This window comes from Triplophysa dalaica, chromosome 13 (assembly GCF_015846415.1).
Source record: "Triplophysa dalaica isolate WHDGS20190420 chromosome 13, ASM1584641v1, whole genome shotgun sequence".
Classification (NCBI taxonomy): domain Eukaryota; kingdom Metazoa; phylum Chordata; class Actinopteri; order Cypriniformes; family Nemacheilidae; genus Triplophysa; species Triplophysa dalaica.
Genome location: NC_079554.1, coordinates 20,423,556 through 20,442,722, shown reverse-complemented (window position 1 = coordinate 20,442,722; position 19,167 = coordinate 20,423,556). Strand labels below are relative to the sequence as shown.

Sequence of the window (19,167 nt, the reverse complement as noted above, 5' to 3'; positions counted from 1 at the left end):
TTTTTTGGCCGCTGGGAAACGTGCGAGAGATAGATAGCAGGGCATAAACAAGAAGAGCAAGGGATACAGCAAGAGAGAAGAGAGAGAGAGAAAGGAAAACACAGAACTATAGATTTATAAAGAGACCACAGGCATGAAAGAAATCTTCAGTGTAATACAAAAGAAGATATTTTGAGCAATGTCTCAGTGGTTTTGTGTCTGCATTTTTTGGGTGCAGGGAAACATGTGAGAGATAGATACTGGGGCATAAACAACAAGAGCAAGGGATTGAGAGAGAGAGAGAGAGAAACACGGAACTAGAGATTTATAAAGAGACCACAGGCATGTAAAGAAAGCATCTGTTAAAGGAATAGTTCATCCAAAATGAAAAATTAGTTCTCATTTAATAACATTTTTTTTTAACTCTATCTTCAGTGTAATAAAATAGAAGATATTTTGAGAAATTCAAGTCTGTAATGACATGAGAGTGAATAAATAATAACAGAATTGTCATTTTTGGGTGAACTATCCCTTTAACGTAACATCATTCAGCCTAGACGATCATTTCATAATCACATCTGATTCTTCGACAACCATCTCACATCTGGGAATAAGTGATATCAGACCGCTCATCCGGGCTGCTTAACGCTTCTACAGTCGTCAAATCACCGTTTCCCGTAATAAAACAACTATAAAATATGTTGCCTCGATCTGATATGTTGTGTCTAATTGCTTATGCGGCAAGTAGCTGTGTAATGGCCCATTATATTAAACATAACTAAAAAATTACATAGAATATCATTTTTCGTTCATTTTCGACTAAATTACATTGAGTGATATGACGACGGCCCTAGGGATTTATTTCAAGTGCTAAAAAGATTTATATTCTGACCCACCTCAACACTTTTTAAGATTGCTACACACCTAACACAACACCGTCCTCATACCAGAACATAACAAACAGTCAAATTTCGTGATAAACAACCTACGGCACACACACACATACATATTAAACAACAACATCACACTGGTGTACAACATCCCAATCATAACCCATGTACGTCTAGCATCGACACACCGCAAATAACTTAATGACATGGGAAATAAAATGAGTTGGCGCGTGAAGATTGTTCGCTCGAGTACGAGAGGCGCAAGCCCCCGTGATTAAATCCCCGCATGACACAGAGACCCTCGAAACAGCCTACTGTACTCAACACTGTACACTCCGGATGCAAAGTCACAGCGAATGTTTGAGGTGTTTGAGGTTGATGCAATTCAAACGATGTGCGAATTGCTTGCAAAAATAATGAGTGTTTATCCCCGTGGCGGCGCTGAACCGCAAGCCATGTCGTTCTGCTCAACCTGCAGGCTCCGTGTCAATAATGAGAATGTAATGGTGGGGATTCTGGGTTATGATATCGATTTCATGCGCACGCAAGCTGGTTCTAGCTCTCCGTTGGGGAAGGGATGCTTATAAGACATGCGTTCGCCTGCATGCATGTACTGCACGCTTGAGGGCTTTACATAACCGGCATGAAAAATTCATATGACGTGAACACAGACAATACATTTGTGAAGTACTCATGACACCAACACTAAGGTCACGGGTGTGAATCTACACATAAATGTTTATATGTGTTAAATACATCGTGAGCCACATTAAGTGTCTTCCAAATGCATGCGTGTAAAATAACTGTTCGGGCAGGATAGCGGGTTGGTACTATGCGACAGAAGGCATTTAAAAGAAATAGATTTTCATTGTGATGGACTGGTGTGCTCCTTTCAGAGCAGTAATGAGCTGCAGCCGACTCTCTTAATACAAACCATAATGTTTTTTTGATCGCTCCGTTTAATCTCGCGCTTTCACACCGCCTGCGATCTGAGCACCGGCCTGTTTTCACAGCGCTGCTCCGAGAGGTTAATCACAATCACAACCGATGAAAAGACATGCACATGTAAAAGACCGCATTACCCATAATGCATCTCACAGAAGTCTATTACAGATCACATCTGCTTTACTGTTAAGCCAAAATGCTATTTATACACCAATTTCCAAAAGAAAGGGATCACTCGAAATGGTTCAAAAAATTCTTTAAAATCATTAAGTTGCAAAAATGTTTACAATTATTTCGGTAGACAAAAGCATACTAATGTCAATACATTGATTTGTTTCATTAGTAAACAAAAAATCATATTGTAATGTTTTTGAATGGAATGACTGAATAATGAAGAATACGCCAATAAGAGTTCAGACTAGATGTGAATTTATTTAATACGGTTTAAAATGCATCTCAAGGTGACACGTGCTTATTAAAAGGAGTAGTCCACTTTCAAAATAAACGTTCATGATCCTTTACTCCCCCCAATGTCATCCAAGATGTTTATGTATTTGTTTCTTCAGTCGAAAATAATATTTTTTGGAAATACTTTTGATGAAAACATTCCAGGATTTTTCTCCACATAGTGGACTTCAATGCACTCCAAACGGTTGAAGGTCAAAATGACAGTTTCAGTGCAGCTTCAAATGGCCTTGAACCATACCCGACAATGAATAAGGGTCTTATCGATCAGTCATTTAAAAATATATATATATATATGCTTTATAAACACAATTGATTGCCTTGCTTTGTTCTGCGATGCACGTTCATGACTTCACAAAATACGTAATAACATTTACATTTAGTCATTTAGCAGACGCTTTTATCCAAAGCGACTTACAAGTTGGGTAAAAAATGGAAGCAATTGGGTCAACATTAGGACAACAAAAAGCATAAGAGCCATAAAAACATCTCTCACAAAGCCTACTACAGTGTACAGAGCCATGTTTTGTTTATCTAAGCATGCTTTTTTATGTTATTTTTTTATCAGATATTGTAGAAAAAATTTAGAAAACAGAAATGATCGGTCAGGTGCTCGGCAATTACGTTGAAAAGGTCACGCATGACGCAGGCGGAAGTACCGAGTCATTTTGACCTTCAACCGTTTGGAGTCCATTGAAGTCCACTATATGGAGAAAAATCCTGGAATGTTTATATCAAAAACCTAAATTTCTTTCCGACTACAGAAACAAATACATAAACATCTTGGATGACATGGGGGTGAGTAAATGATCATGAACATTTATTTTGAAAGTGAACTACTTTAATAAAACGACGTTGATTGGCGTAGATTGTTGTTACGTTTATATAGCGTTAAAAATCTGAGTTGTGATTCTTGATCAGTGTTGTTTACATCTTGCTAAATGGTCTATAAGTCCTGTTTTTTATATTAATGATCATTAATAAAACAAAGCAAGGTCAAGATGATCTAAATAAAAAATCACCTTTCCACATGGTCCAAGTTTCCAGCCACTCCGAGTCCTCCGATAGTGTAAAGTTTCCCATCGTACACCAGGCTGCCGTGTCTGCAGCGGGGGACGGTCATTCGGGAAACCAGATTCCAGTTGTCCAGAAGTGACATGTAGCACCACACATCTGCCATCGTCACCCCCGACTCCGTCCCACCTGGAAACAGGGCGACGCATCGTTCACACCACATGTCTGACATTGCACAATGTCGTTTCAAACACGCTCGTATGTACTCGGCATCGGAAAGTAGAAAAACTGAAATAACTGGTGATGTGGGATTTGCTGCTGCTGTTTTGATACCGTGCGTTCGCTAGAATCTAAAGGGCAGATCCCTAGACACGGATCGAGTCCCGGCCTAGATTAATGCACAGCGTCAGGCCGATCCTTCATGAGATCATGCGGCGCGAAACAGTCAGCGCCTGAGAAGTGACCACAGAGTATTTGGCTTGATATACGACGTTCCCTCCAAAATCAGACATACCTGACAGGTAAATATTGTCCCCTGCCGAAATGACGCTGAAGAATTCACGGTCGTAGAACGGAAGGCTGGCGAGCGGATACCACTTGCTGTTCTGCGGGTTGAAGCAGGTGACGGCCGTGAGAGAACGCTGGTTCATGCCGATGGCCTGCCTCCCTCCGACCAGCACGATCACCTCTGCGACACCTGCGGGTTAGACAAAGGATACAAATATCTGAGTTTATTGCCCCTGTGGTGTGGTGTCGAGGTGTTGAAATAGAGCGCCTGACAGGGCTGGGAGAGAGGCCATTCTTTATGGTGTATTGATGGACTGCAGGGACCCCCTAAGAAGACTGTTGTTCTCCCACACCATATCAGACTGGAGACGGCGTATAAAACAAGCATCTTAAAGGAACAGCCTACCCCAAAATCAAACAGCACATAAATACACAACACTAAATCTTTATAGCGTTATCGTTCAGTGTTCTATAAAAACTGAAATCCAGGTTAACTTGCGGCCCACATCATGAGTCTGTTTGTGCATGCGTGTCCAATGAAGAGTGTAAGTGAATTATCAGAGCTTAACTAAACTCATAACCATCTGTTTGGCCGCATGCCCTCAAGTGTCTTTTAACCGCCGGCACGTCAGCTTCAGCACCACATGAAATGCATCATTTGCACCTGTGCACTCATCCGTGATCTTGTCCTGTGTCGCTTTCATTTCGGGCTTAGATATTCTTGTTTATCATTTGTAAAAGAAGAGCGTTTACAATGACGAAACTAAAATCTGACTGGATGAGAGGTTCTTAAAGAGATAGTTTCCCAAAATAACAATTCTGTCATCATTTATTTACCCGTGTTTATAGGCTGTGTGAAGAAATTTTAAGAAATGTCTTTGTGGTTTTGTGTCCAATAATGGAAGCCAATGAGGGTTTGGTTAGCAACATTCTTCAAAATATCTTCTTTTGTGTTCTAGAGAAGGAAGAAAGTCAAACAGGTTTGGATTGACATGATGGTTAATAAATGATGATTTTTGATGATTACAACTTAACTTAGTAAGAATCCTCTCCAAGCTGTTCGTGCTACAGATATGAATGATGCTTCAAAGAATGCAGCTTTATTGAAAATACGAGTGTTATTCATTTCATTTGTATTAAGAGTGTTGCCCGGTGGATGATAAAATGGGTTGAATAGACTCTTAGACTTGCCCTGAAGGAGCAATCTGAGTCATGTATAGAAACACCCCAATATTCACGACGTGGACATTTTCAACATAACACCTGCACAGTTAATGTATTTGACAGACAGCTTTAATTTAAAGGTCTAATGTGTGATTTTTAGGAGGATATGTTGACAGAAATGCAATAAAATACACATAACTATGTGTTCAGACCTTACATAAATAAAGCATTATGTTTTTATTACCTTAGAGTGAGATATTTCGCTCTACATACTCCGCGGGTCCCCTTGCATGGAATTCGCAATGTTGTTTGTACAGTAGACCACAGACAAACAGATCTACAGAATGTTTTTCTTAAATACCACATCTCCTCAAAAGCGGAAAAGTAACGGCATCCTAGTGCTGTGAGAGCTGCCGTAGTGCATCGAAAGGTAGGGGTGGAGTGAGCCATTGATTGCAATTCACAACCTCACCACTAGATTCTGCTAAATTTCATACACAGGACCATCAAGTGACTCAGACTGCATTGAATCTATACTATTCTTATTAGTTCCTTGGATCGAGCATATGAGGCAATGTTATACAGGACCATTTTGGCCTTGAGGAACCACCTATAAGACCCTAGAAACCACTCAAAACACCTTAGCAACCACACAGCAATGCACCATAGAAAAATCGACGCTAGTGGTTCCCAACCTGGGAACAGATAAAAGCCTATTATTTACTTTTATTACTGCACAGAAATCTTAAACCATGTTGAAATGCTCCGGCCGAAGGAAAATGAAGAATTCCGACAAAATCACCAAGTGTAACCAAACCCAGGTTTACATTCAGAAAGCCTTCTGTTGTGTGTAAGGGTCAGGATGTTCAGACTTCTCATGTCTACACCGGCGCAGGGCTTGTCATCAAATCGCCTGCCGGAGACCGGCTTTTGTTTAAGGTGCAGGAGGAAACATTGAGAGAGAGAGAGAGAGAGAGGGAGATGTTCTGGAGCTTCCTCTAACCGCCGGCTCATCTTTCCAAATCAATACTTCCTCTGCGCTCCCCTGACAACAGCCGCGCTCCTGATCCATGGGATTCTCTGCGCTCTAGCATTCTTCTTTTAAAACATTGTCATCTCTTTCTCTCCCCCTCTCCATTTCTCTATCGCTCTCCTCCTCAATTTGAGCGCTTCTCTCCAGGGCAGGTAAAACACAAGTGGAGTGGAAAAGAGAGCAGAAAAAACTGAACGAGCGAAAGGAAAAGATAGACTATGAGGGGTTTTGTCTTAACTGAGATATGAGAAAGATTCAGACTGCTGAAGCAGCTGGCAGAGACTCGTTCAGCCGGAGAGAGACACGGCAGATGCAAATGGACTATTAATGTGCTGAAGGTTTCTCTTATCTTCTTCAGTTCTGTAATTAGACATTCAAAGCGAAAGAAAATCGCTCCCAACCAAAAACTTTAGCCTTTCTAACTATTTGTTATTTAACATTATCAAACTTTTTACACCAAAAGAGTTCTGCAGCTTTAAGTACTTTTATAGTAGTTAAAAGTCCAGTGCATGAAATTTAGCGACATCTAGCGGTGAGGTTGCGAATTACAACCAACGGCTCACTCCTCCGCTCACACCTCCCTTTCGAAGCACTACGGTGGCTGACGCAGAACAAAGATGATACTTCATAGCCGAAGGAGATCATGTATTTACGAAACGCTCTTTGTTCAGCAGTTTGTTTGTTTAGGGCTACTATAGAAACAACATGGTGAATTCCATGTAAGGGGTGCGTAGATAGAAATAGCTCATTCTAAGATTATAAAAACATAACTCTGTATTATGTAAGGTCTTTATACACCTCAATAGAAAATGACACACTGAACATTTAACACAAACAACAAAATGCTGAAAAACTATATTTCTCATTCATGTTAAGTCATATGGAATGTACATCCTGCCAAATTTAAATAAATAAATTAAACGATGAAAATGAAAATCAGATTAACAATTTCATTTCACAACTGTTCGCACAGTATGTGCGGAAATTAAACATTTTATGAAATTATTTTACTTTCCTTTTACTTTTACACTGACAATGCATTGTCCCTGTCAAATTGATTTGACTTTTAATTTTCTCTAAAATCTGAAGGCAAGACTGACAAAATGAAAAAGAAAATGCACGCAATAATACTGACACAATTCAAATTAAAATGTTAAGTTTGATATACTTTTATTAAATTTTTATTGCACTATTTAGTGCCGGCGTGTGAAAAATAAAATGAAATCAAACGAAAAATAAAATTTAAAGAGAAAATAAAAATCAAATTTAACATTTTAATTTGAATTGCGTCAGTATAATTGTGTAAGCATTAATAAAAACCTTTGTGAAAATATTCTGGCAATTTCTTTTTACTGTTGCCTTTTATTTCATATTGGCAGTCTTGCCCTGAGATTTTAGTGAAAATGAAATGTCAAATCACAAATTGCGTTTTCTTCTTCAATTTGACAGCAGCAAATTAAAATTAAATCATTTTATTTTATTTTTCATTCTGTTATTGTGCGCGCATGAATGAAATGTTAATGTGGTTTTCATTTTCATCATTTAATGTATTTATTTAAATTAAGTAAAGCATTTACTAATAATATAAAATAATATTTTAAAACTAGCCTTCCCAGCTTTCTAGAATTTGTGAGCCAAAACTATCCAATAATAGTTCCCTCACAATAACAATAAGTCCGGCTGCAGCATGATCTGTCAATCAAACAGTTTATCCGGGGACGGGGCGGAGCGTTTCCCCCAACATCTACTTTTCCTTTTACCTCCGTGATGAACAGCCGCAGGAACCGCTCCACACCTCTGACAGGTGAGCTTCTCCTCGTTCTGCGCTCACGGACTCCCACAGGACACGGTCCCGCAATCACGCCCGTCTCTTTCGCACCGCTTCCTCCTAATGAGTCCTATCTATGGCATCGCTTGAGCGGCTGCCATCGGTAAATAAAGGTTTGCTAGACATAACGTCAGGCAGCCAGGTAGCTCTCATCCCCCACCGAGCTAAAGAGCAATAATGATAACATCCAGAGCGGAGAAAGACTGTAAGTAACTGTCTTTCCTCCTCTCCCCCGGCGCTCAATCTCTCCAGCATCTCCTTCACTGCTGGTAGAAAGCAAAGCTGCTCAAAACCGCCGTCACCTTGGCTTGAAGAAGACCCTGGAGTCCCTTAACCAAGACACCAAGTGCTCTCGCAAGGGGTTGATTTTCACGTAATTGCCAGAGTCTTGCTCTTTCCAACCATTAAAACCTGGATGTGGAAGGGGTCTTCGAGTCCAAAAAAGTGAAGAGGAGTATGTTCTCCCTCTCTCCTTAGAGGAATACAGTAGACTAGTTCTAAAATTGTAGCTTCAAACCTGTTTTTCAGAATCTGATGGGATATGTCATTTCTTTTAAAAAGGAAATTAAAATGATTTAATCATGTCATTTCGGAGAAGTTGGTAACCGAACAACATCGAAGCCCACTGACTGTCATCTAATGAACACAAAACCACTAAAACAGTTTACCACTTTACCGTGCGCATGTCTGACATCGTATTAGTAAAATTTGCAAACGGAACTAACAAATAACGGAAAAATTCCGCTCTCCAATCATGCAGTTGACGTAGAAATGGCAAAACTATTGTTGCATATGCAGGTTCGTCGAAATGAGACTAGATATAAAAATACAGCTTCTGACAGATTTCTCGAAGCATTTGAAATTCCTAGACGCACTATCGATGATGACGTCACTGCAGGTGAGGAACCTGCCAAGTCTCAATCTTTCATGTAAATGCATTTTTTTGCGTAGCCAGAACATTGATATGCATGTAATCATGTGAAAACATGTTTCTTTGATAAGATGATTTTTTATAGATATCCATTTATTTTGTGTACTCATTTTTTTTAGAGTGATGTATTTAGAGATGAAATGAAAACCCTTTAGTTCTCATAACAATAAGACACGTACGATGTGACCTTTATGTAACCGGGCTGTTGTGTGATTTCACATACCCTCTTAGCTGTAAGCTTCTAAGCTGGTAACCCCTGCTGCACCGGTGGATTTTTAGTCTTAGCCTCTAATTTTGGCTCAGGTACATGAGCAGGTCAGTCACGTGCAGCCATGTAGACGTCTGACTGCTGGTGTAAAAAATGAGCTCCAGACTTCAGCTTGTTTGCTTTGGCTAAAAACACCAATTTAGACAAGAAGTTGTCTGATCGATGGGTTTTATGTGAACAACCACATTTACTTTAAATTAAGAAAACTACATTATAGTATATATAAATACAGCAACAGAAATAATTAATCTATCCATCCATCCATCCATCCATATATCTACCCATCTATCCATCTATCTATCCATCCATCCAGCCTCCTATCTTCCATCTATCTATCCATCCATCCATCCATCCATATATCTACCCATGTATCCATCTATCCATCTATCTATCCATCCATCCAGCCTCCTATCTTCCATCTATCTATCCATCCATCCATCCATCCATCCATCCATATATCTACCCATCTATCCATCTATCCATCTATCTATCCATCCATCCAGCCTCCTATCTTCCATCTATCTATCCATCCATCCATCCATCCATATATCTACCCATGTATCCATCTATCCATCTATCTATCCATCCATCCATCCATCCAGCCTCCTATCTTCCATCTATCTATCCATCCATCCATCCATATATCTACCCATCTATCCATCTATCCATCCATCCATCCATCCATCCATCCATCCATCCATCCATCCATCCATCCATCTATCTATCTATCTATCTATCTATCTATCTATCTATCTATCTATCTATCTATCTATCTATCTATCTATCTATCTATCTATCTATCTATCTATCTATCTATCTATCCGTCTATCCATCCATCCATCCATCTACTGTAATATCTAAAATCTTCGCATCTTTCTTGCAACAAACAAACCCACAAAAAACCCTGTTTGTGTTTCCAAAGAGCTGATGCCATAACTTCACAAACTCTGGCAAAAGCGAGTTGTTTTTGATGGTAGGTGCACTGTGTAACAGCCTGAACAGATTGAATCATCATAAACACATAAACGTTTTACCCTGCACTCGAAGTCCATTAACAGTCTATGAGCAAACTGTTCACAACGCAAGCACCAGTAGAATTATACAGCACAACAATGATGGGCCACTTTCCTGTGGCCTTCGTCCCAGAGCAATCTTTGCCATTCGCTTTCTCAACAGGGATTAAAAAGAGAAATCAATAAAGAGTTTTGAGCTATAAAGCAGGCCTGCTCGGAGATATATCCCAACATTACAAACACCCACTTTGATATTTACTACTTGAAACTTTACACATTTTACAAGGTATTTAATTACTTATTCCTTAAGTACTGTAATTAATATATTCAAATTAACAGTACAGTATGAAATGACTGACACAATAAATAAGCTAAAGAAATAAAGCATGATATATACAGTATGGGGGGGGCACGGTGGCTTAGTGGTTAGCACGTTCGCCTTAAACCTCCAGGGTTGGGGGTTCGATTCCCGCTTCCGACTTGTGTGTGTGGAGTTTGCATGTTCTCCCCGTGCCTCGGGGGTTTCCTCCCCTGGTCCAAAGACATGCATGGTAGGTTGATTGGCATCTCTGGAAAAATTGTCCGTAGGGTGTGAGTGCGTGAGTGAATGAGTGAGTGTGTGTGCGATGGGTTGGCACTCCATCCAGGGTGTATCCTGCCTTGATGCCCGATGACTCCTGAGATAGGCGCAGGCTCCCCGTGACCCGAGGTAGTTCGGATAAGCGGTAGAAAATGGAATGGAATGGAATATACAGTATGATATATTTGAAGTATACAGCAAAAGTCTTTAGAGGGCTGGGAACTTTCATGACAAAATTTGCAATGCATCATGGGATCGGGAAGTCGCTCCAGAGCTCTTTCGCACGAGTTGTTAAGGCATTGGTGGCGCTTCTTGTTTCCATAGTAACAAGAACATCTCTAGTTTGTGGCAAAAATTTGGCTAGTGTAATTCTTTATCAGGAACTCAGCTTTTAAACATAATTGAAATCATTAAAAAAAGCTGAATTAGCCATCTTAAAGCCCGTGGTCATTTGTAAAGAAAATTACTGTAAAAAAAGAAAAAAAAAGGAAAGAAATAGCCACCAAACCCAATGCCTTTGCCCCTACAAAGAAAAGACCTCCCAGACACAACGTAAAACATTATTTTGAATTAGTCTTTGCATTTCATCTTCCAAAAGCCTTGCCGGTTAATCTCTGTCTCTAAAAAGCAGCAATGTTTTATTAAATAGTTCAGCAGTCAAAATATATAAAAAGAAACATGCTCAATAGAGCGACACAAGTGGGATTAAATCTGACAGGCGAATTGAAAACACTGCAGGCCCACCAAGCCAAAAACAAAATCATCTTTCTACACTTCCAGATGTAAATTCCATCCAGAAAAGTGATCAGCAGCCCAAACAGCTGAACGCAACTTTATGATTAGCGCTGACAGATTTATCATTTTCATTCTTCACAATCGACTAATCCAACAAAAGACATGTGAACGGGAAATTCAATTATTCCGTCAAATGAACTAGCCGCCAATTTTGACACGGGAGTCGCAGACGGACGGAGAAGCTGACAGTTGTGCTAGAAATATTCTCAATTACGTCTCGCACACACTGCGCTCGGCCTCCACCCTTTTGTGCACTGCCAGACACTTTTATCCAAACCAACAAGCAATACATTTACTGTATACATTATGTGTAGGTTCAACCTTTGCAACGCTTCACCAACCAAGCCACAGTAACAACTACACTTCATTGAGATCCCTGGGCATCTTACTGTGGCGATGAGTTTTATCATCATGAAGGACTAATTCATCTGACTTGACCCAACGCTGAAGGTGAGACTCGAAAACCAATGACGCTCACCCTGCGGTCAACGCTCGGTTAAATCAATTAAACAAACGCATTGCCCTGAGTAACGCCATCCTTCCGTTCTCAACCTTCGGCTGCCGGTCTGAAGACAAGCGCAGTAGAGAAATGAGTCGGTAAAAGCAGTTTGTGGTCTGTAAAGGACGGGGGTAAGTGTCAAATCAGCAAAACCCAATACCTTTGACACGGTAACTGCCGATTGAATGTTTCATTTTGGGAGGTCGTCCTCAATAAACTGTGTCAGAGCTTTGTGAATGCTGGCCAAATGGAAGGACAGATTGTGAAACGAAAACTAATTAGCGTAAGAGACGGCGAACGCAGGAACTCAAGGATACCAAAGACTAAAAATTGGTTGCTATGGCTCAAAGGCAGAAGGATGCTTAAAAATATGCTCTGTGTTTTTTCAATAAAATGATTTGTTATGAATTGGTCGATTGGTAGAACAGTGCGCTTGGAACGCAAAGGTCATGGGTTTGATCCCCTAAAAACAGCCTGAATGTTGGTTTGGATAAAAGTGTCCGCTAAATGCATAAAGAGATTTATGAAAGCTCAAAAGAATGCTGGGAAGTAAACATAGAGCGGTGAAAACAGATTCTTTGTTTTTGCTGTTGTGTAATGTCGGAGAGACTGTTGTTGAGTTTAATTAGGGTGGATTGCCCATCTATACCAGTTACTGGGAGAGCACCAGGTGTGCTGTCGCCCTGATCTGTCTGGAAGGGAGAAGAGCGCTCAGGTTCCCTGGTGAGCCCACCGATGCTGTCAGTCTGAGGGCAGTTGGTGCATTTCTGTGATTTGAGGGTGCGCGGCACGTGCTCCTCTGCAGGCGCATCCAAACACACCTAAAGATGCTCATATAAATATATAGAATAAATGCAGTTTCACATGACGTCACTTCTGGTGTCCCATATGAAAATGAACCATGGTTTTACTATTGTAGGTATAGTAGTACACTAGAGTATTTGGATTTAAAATCATAGTGACCACCCATTAACAATTGTCTCATTACCTTTCGTCACTAGGAACCACATTTTAATCATGATGTTTGTAGTAAAACCACAGTTAGCCCAAATTAACCATTATACATATACTTTAACCATGATATTTGGTATAGTAAGTGTAATTTAGCAATGATATTTGTTGTATAAATTTAACGTAAACTCAATTTACCATGGTACAGTAACTATATACTGTACATAAACATGATATCTGTAGTAAAATCCGAAATTTACCATGGTACGGTAACTGATATTTGTCATACAACTTTAGTACGCCCATAAAGACAGTGGTACAGCTACTATACTTTAAACATGGTATTTGTAATAAAACCACAGTAAGCCCAAATTTACCATGGTACATTTACTACGGTATAACTATGAAATTCGGGAACTCTGGATTTACCATGATATTTGGCATAAAACTATGGTACGCCCAGATTAACAAGGTATAGTAACTATAGTTTAATCATGATATTTGTAGAGAAACCATAAAAAGCCCAAATCTACCATGGTAGTTACCATACTTTAGCCATGGTATTTGAATAGAAAGCCCAAATTGACCACGGAATAGTTACTTTACTGTAGTTTTACCATGATATTTGCAGTTAAAACCATAGAAAGCCCAAATATACTCTGGGACGGTAACTATGGTCTTATCATGATATTTGTAGTAAAACCACAGTAAGCCCAAATTTACCGTATAGTAACTAAATTGTAAAACCTTGGTTAATTTTTCACGAGAGCTGGAACAGCTTTGCAGATGCATCAGAAAAGAAAGTGACTTCTGGTTCACTACGTTGAGTATCGAGGGAACAGGCCATTGATAATAATTACAAACTGAAATTGAATAGACAAGAGGAGGGGCCCAAAAACATATAATAATGCAAATAATGAACACGGGACAGGGTCCAAAGATTTAGTGTTGTTAAACTGCCTACATCAACTAAATTCAGCCAGATGTACTGAATATAAAGTGTTGAGGTGTTTGTCACGTATGCTGAATTTGCAAAATAATGCGTTGACAAATGGACTTACAGAGCATTTTAATCTATATTTCCTTCTTAAGAAAATATGATGAAAAATAGACTGAACTCTGGCAAATACTGTAATGGTTAATATTGCTTCCACGTGTGCTGTGAAACAAGCCTTGTGTTGTGATTGAGTGAGTGTTTAATGAAAAATGCTTCATGGATGGATTCACAACACTTCCACTGTCTGTTCACACACCAGAGACTTATCAGCCGAGCTCAGGTAGAGAGCGCGCACACACACACACACACAAACGCACACAATAACAAACTCTTGGCAGAATAACTTCAATCTCTGTCAAAGAACTAAATTATGCTTTCCACCCCACTTGTACGTTGTCTGGTTCTCTCTCTCTCTCATAAACGGGTCTTATAGGTGACGGTCCACACGCTGCTTCTCATCACCTCGATCAGATGGCCTACCAGATGGTCAAGCCATAAAGATTTCACTCAACAGTTCTGTAGACAGCAGACCCATCAAATACTTCATAAAAACGCTGAAAGCAGTTCAGTCCATCTTCTGTAAGCAAATGACTGCCACATATACAGAAGAAATGTGTCTATTAAAGGTAAAAAAAGAATTATTCATGTGACTTCCTTTCGTGGAACACAAAAGAAGATATTTTGAGAAATGTCTACAAATTCTTGAACCAAGTTGCTTTTTTTTGATGAGCAAAATGTTTTTAGTAAAAAAGTATGAAATTTCAGTGAATATGTGCTTAAAACCCAATGGGGCCAATGGGGTTAGACAAATAATCTTGTATAAAGGTTGACCTCTTTCTTAGTCACTCAATTCAAGACTATTTGTCTAACCCCATTGGCAATTTTTTTGCTTGTTTTAAACACAAATTCACTAAAATTTCATATTTTTTTCCTAAAAAACAAGACTAATTTTCTTAGGTCAGTTTGCTCATCAAGAAAATGCATCTTGATTCAAGAATGTTTAGACATTTTTACTAGAAAACAAGTAAGAAAGTCATTTTTTGCAGTGTACAATGAAAGTCAATGGTGGTCAATGTTTTTTGGTCACCAACGTTCTGCCAAATATCTTGTTTTGTGTTTTGCAGAACAAAGAAAGTCGTTCAGGTTTTGAATGACATGAGTGAGAAAAAGTATAATTTTTTTCTTCATTTTTTATCATTTTTGGGGCAATTATCTCTTTAAATTGGAAAGTACTGATGTTATCAGACTGTACAGAATATGGTCTAAGAAAAAAAATACTAAACAGTTGTTTATACGTATACATATAATCCAAAAATATATAAAAACACACAATGTTGGCCAGACAGTAAATCCCCTGCTTTTCCAATATTCACACTGGTGACCGTCATGGCATTTAATATTTACAATCAACTTTATGTTACATCTAAAAAATGATGATAACGTAATACTTTTTGCTACTTTGTTAGTTAGTCAATAAAATCAACTTGACGTTCAAGCCTTTTATGCAAAGTATGTGAGTTATTATCTCATCTGAACTCGAAAACAACAATTAAAAGTGAAGTTGGTGAAACCACAGTTTAAAACATCTTGTTTGTTTACCGGCTGTCAAACCATAGCTAAACTCACGAAAGCATCGTAAAGTGATGCTTGTTTACCAATTACTTTAACTCTTCGAGGCAGAAAATAAGTTCTGGGGAGTGACACGCTGTTCACGCAGAGCTTGTAACACCATTCAGACGATAATTAAACTTCACCTTATTAAAAGAGTTCTTGGCTGCAGAGTAGGAAAATCTCAGAGGCCGAGAGCAATTTGTTCCTCTGCTGAGGCTATTTATTTCCACAAATATCTTGTTTAATAGTGAAAACAAACACAACGTTCTGAGAGATTGTAAACTGTGCCTCATATTTACAAAGCATTTCCAGACGTTTATTATGCAGAACTTGGGCGTTTCTGGAGTTAACTGGAATCAAGCGGACGGTGAAGTGTTCTGGTGTGGTCCACTGCTTTCCTGCGAGCTCTTCTCTACACTTCAAATTTATTTGAAGTAAATTCATCATACAGAATAAGGTGAACAGAAAACTGAAAAATTGAGTGCTACTAATTAAGAGAGACAGTTCACCCAACATTTGGTTAGAATTTTTCATCATCAGGTGTTTTCAAAACATTAATGATTTTCTTTCTTCTTTGGAATAAAATTGAGACATTATGTTAGTGAGCATTGGACAACAAACACTACCGGTCAAAAGTTTCGAATCACTTTCTCGTTCTTTAATTATATTTTTTCATGATGTGCAGCCTCTGCACACAATCTTCTTCTTGTAGAATTTGGTGGCGGATGGCATACCAGCGTCTGTTACGTTTAGCGCCACCTGCAGAAAGGGAGTCCATACAGTAAGGCTTATATTATTAAAAATGACGTTCAAATTTATGAAAATATCGAGCGAGTCTCGTCACGAAACGTCAACCATGTTGCCAGGAGCCGCTTTTTGGAATTATGTGCTTTAGGAACTCTTAGACAGGTGGACCCCATAGACTCCCATTATATGAAGCAGAGAGGGCTGCGGATTTACCAAACAATCTTCTTTATGGTTCTACTAAAGTAAATAAACAGGAAATTGGACTTTTTGGGTGAACATTCCCTTAAAATAAAAAATAATCAGAAAGACACTGATTCTGAAACAGCTACACTTCAAGCTTGAAACAAAATATCATTAACATTAACTACAAGGATTTAAAGGAACAGGGCACCAAAATATGAAAATTCTCGCAAGGTTTACTCACTCTCGTGCCATCATAGACGTACTGTATATGATTTTACTTCAATACAAACAAATTATATTATATTAAATTGTTATACAGTGCTCAACACGGCAAGGCCTTAAAAAAGTTTAACATCCATCATTAAAACAATCCATCGCTCTAATAAAGACGTTTTCTTTAAATGTAGTGATCACTTCGCCATGTATCATTGACAACACGTTTAAATACCTGCATGGCAGCACATTGATTACATAAAATCTCAAACAATCTCTTTTTCTTCACAAGACAAAAAACAACTTCCACGTTACACTGAGAATGTCCATATTTGGGTGAACTATTCCCTTAAAATTATGTGTGTCTTATCATTTGGAAAGCAACATTCTAAAAAATTCTTGCTTTCGACCCAGCTTTGAGTCTGAAAGGTACAAACCCAGTCGTTGGGTTAAATTAACTCAGAAAATATTTATATTTGACCCAACAATGAGTAAAACAGCTCAACCTTTCGCTTTCCAACCCAACATTTTTATTCAAAAACAACCCAGAATATTTTGGAGTGTACCTTTTTAAAGTAGCATCCCCAAACTAATAAATCTGATCTGGTAATAGGAAGGTGTGTGCGAGTGAGATATGGCTCCTGAGAGAAGGGTCTTCATCTGGTGTGGGAGGGCTTCGGTTCTAATACCGCAGAGATCAATAAAACTCAGAGGCGAGTGAAAGAGAGCCACAGTATATCAAGATTAAATAAATGTACAGCTCACTCACAGCTTCATGTCTTGCAGAGGGAATCAAGGGGGCTGGAACAGTGAGAGTGATTCACACCGCCGTATGCGGACGGTCTTATTGAACCATAAATTAGTTTGGATGCATTTTTACAGCGACCTGAGATTGACTTTAGATACAATCAGAGTAACAGAAGTGACAGTCAGATCTACGGCGAGCGTAAAAACACGGACTCTGAAGTTGTGGAAATGCAAGCAGGGGGGATTTTGGACTAGCTTTAGGTCATTTCCTTGAAATGAATGAGCTTCATCTTGTGCGACGCAAAGTCTTTTTGCTCCCAGGCAAAATGTGAACTATTAACAGAATTTAATATGAACGGTCATTTACAACTCATTATACCTCCATCGTGTCACGAAACAGCCAACTCGACATCAAAAATGTATGGCATGCCTTGATTTTATTCATTTGGACTTTACTGGATATTGAAAAGTGGCCTTTTTATATCAGACTTAAATGCAATCTATCGTAGGAAAGAGTGACATTCTGCCAGGGTGCAAAATAAGAGCAATGCTATCTGGTAAAGAAGTAAACAGGGTCTATTTCATTTTAACTTTAAAGTGCGGGGTTGGCGTTTCATTATAGATGTCGACACAATAAAACTCTTGCCGAACATCTCTTGACATCCTTCTCCGAGCTCATCAAAACAATTGCTTTAGCGAACATGCTCTCCAACAGAAATGAGAAAACCGATATTAAAGTGAGCTCAGCGTCCAACCAACACATCACAGATTAAAATCTCTCAAAATATTGGTTTGTTCCAGCATCACGACCAGCCCAACACGACAACCAAGTTTGGGTCATTTACAAATTCAAACCAAACTGTTCGGCTAATGTCCTCTACTTTTAATACATTGTGATAAGATGTTCACAAAAACACAGACTGGCTGTGTGGGGAAAAAAAGCAGCAAGCGTGTGATTGGAGAAAGACAGATAAGTCATACAGCTGAAATTGCGAGTCATACCTGCAGACAGTCTCGGCCGCGTCCTGGGCGTCTGAATCTCCTGCCGCGCGTGAGGCAGCATGTGGTAGCGCTTGGCCTCGTTCACCAGGTCTCTGCACGCCTCGGACGATTTAATCAGCTCCTCATTGTCCACCACGTTCAGCAGGTAACTGGGGTGGATGAATGGAAGTCTAACAATAGCCAGCAACTCTGATATGTGCTGTGAGAGAGAAAGAGAGAGAGAGAGAGAAAGAGAGAGAATTGGAAAATTATTAAGTTTGTGATTCCAGTCTGAGCTTCACGTCTGCCCATCAATCCCCATGACATCACTCACAACACGTTTACTCTCTTGTGTGTGTGTACTTGAGCTGGGCTCGTGTCTCTCGGATGTGTCCAAAACCTACGGCTACCATCCTGCTGTCTAACTGCCCAGTTAGCCAACGCATCTGTGCCAAAACGTGATGTCTAGGTAGCACACTTCAACGGCAGCATTTTAACCGGGATGCATCTACAAAAGTGTTTTGAATGTGCTACATAGACAACAACTCAGTACACACAACACTCATCATAGAAAGTGCAAAACAAGAGGTTTTAGTGCAGGCAAAGATGCAATGATATACATTGTGCACACACATTTAAAATCTAAACTTTTGTCTCTCAGTTTGAAACGTTAACTGCAGATTACTTAACACATTTATTTTTTACGCGTGTTGGAGTCACATGACGTCAAACTGTCATTTCCAACAAAACCGTACCAACAGCACACTGTAAAAAAAATAATTTCTTAGTATTTCTGTTTTGATTCCCAGTAATATGAAATAATATC

The 19,167-nt window shown here is 39.3% G+C and overlaps 1 protein-coding gene across 1 annotated transcript in view; it reads right to left on the bottom strand.

Moving 5' to 3' along the window:
- LOC130433925 (kelch-like protein 29) overlaps positions 1–19,167 on the bottom strand; it is a 184,974-nt gene that overhangs the window by 15,672 nt on the left and 150,135 nt on the right. The window contains exons 9-11 of the mRNA XM_056763732.1: positions 18,363–18,561; positions 3,808–3,990; positions 3,302–3,482 (exon numbers count right to left, since the gene is read on the bottom strand). Of these exons, the coding sequence (XP_056619710.1) occupies positions 3,302–3,482; positions 3,808–3,990; positions 18,363–18,561 (563 nt within the window). The remainder of the gene's footprint in view (positions 1–3,301; positions 3,483–3,807; positions 3,991–18,362; positions 18,562–19,167) is intronic.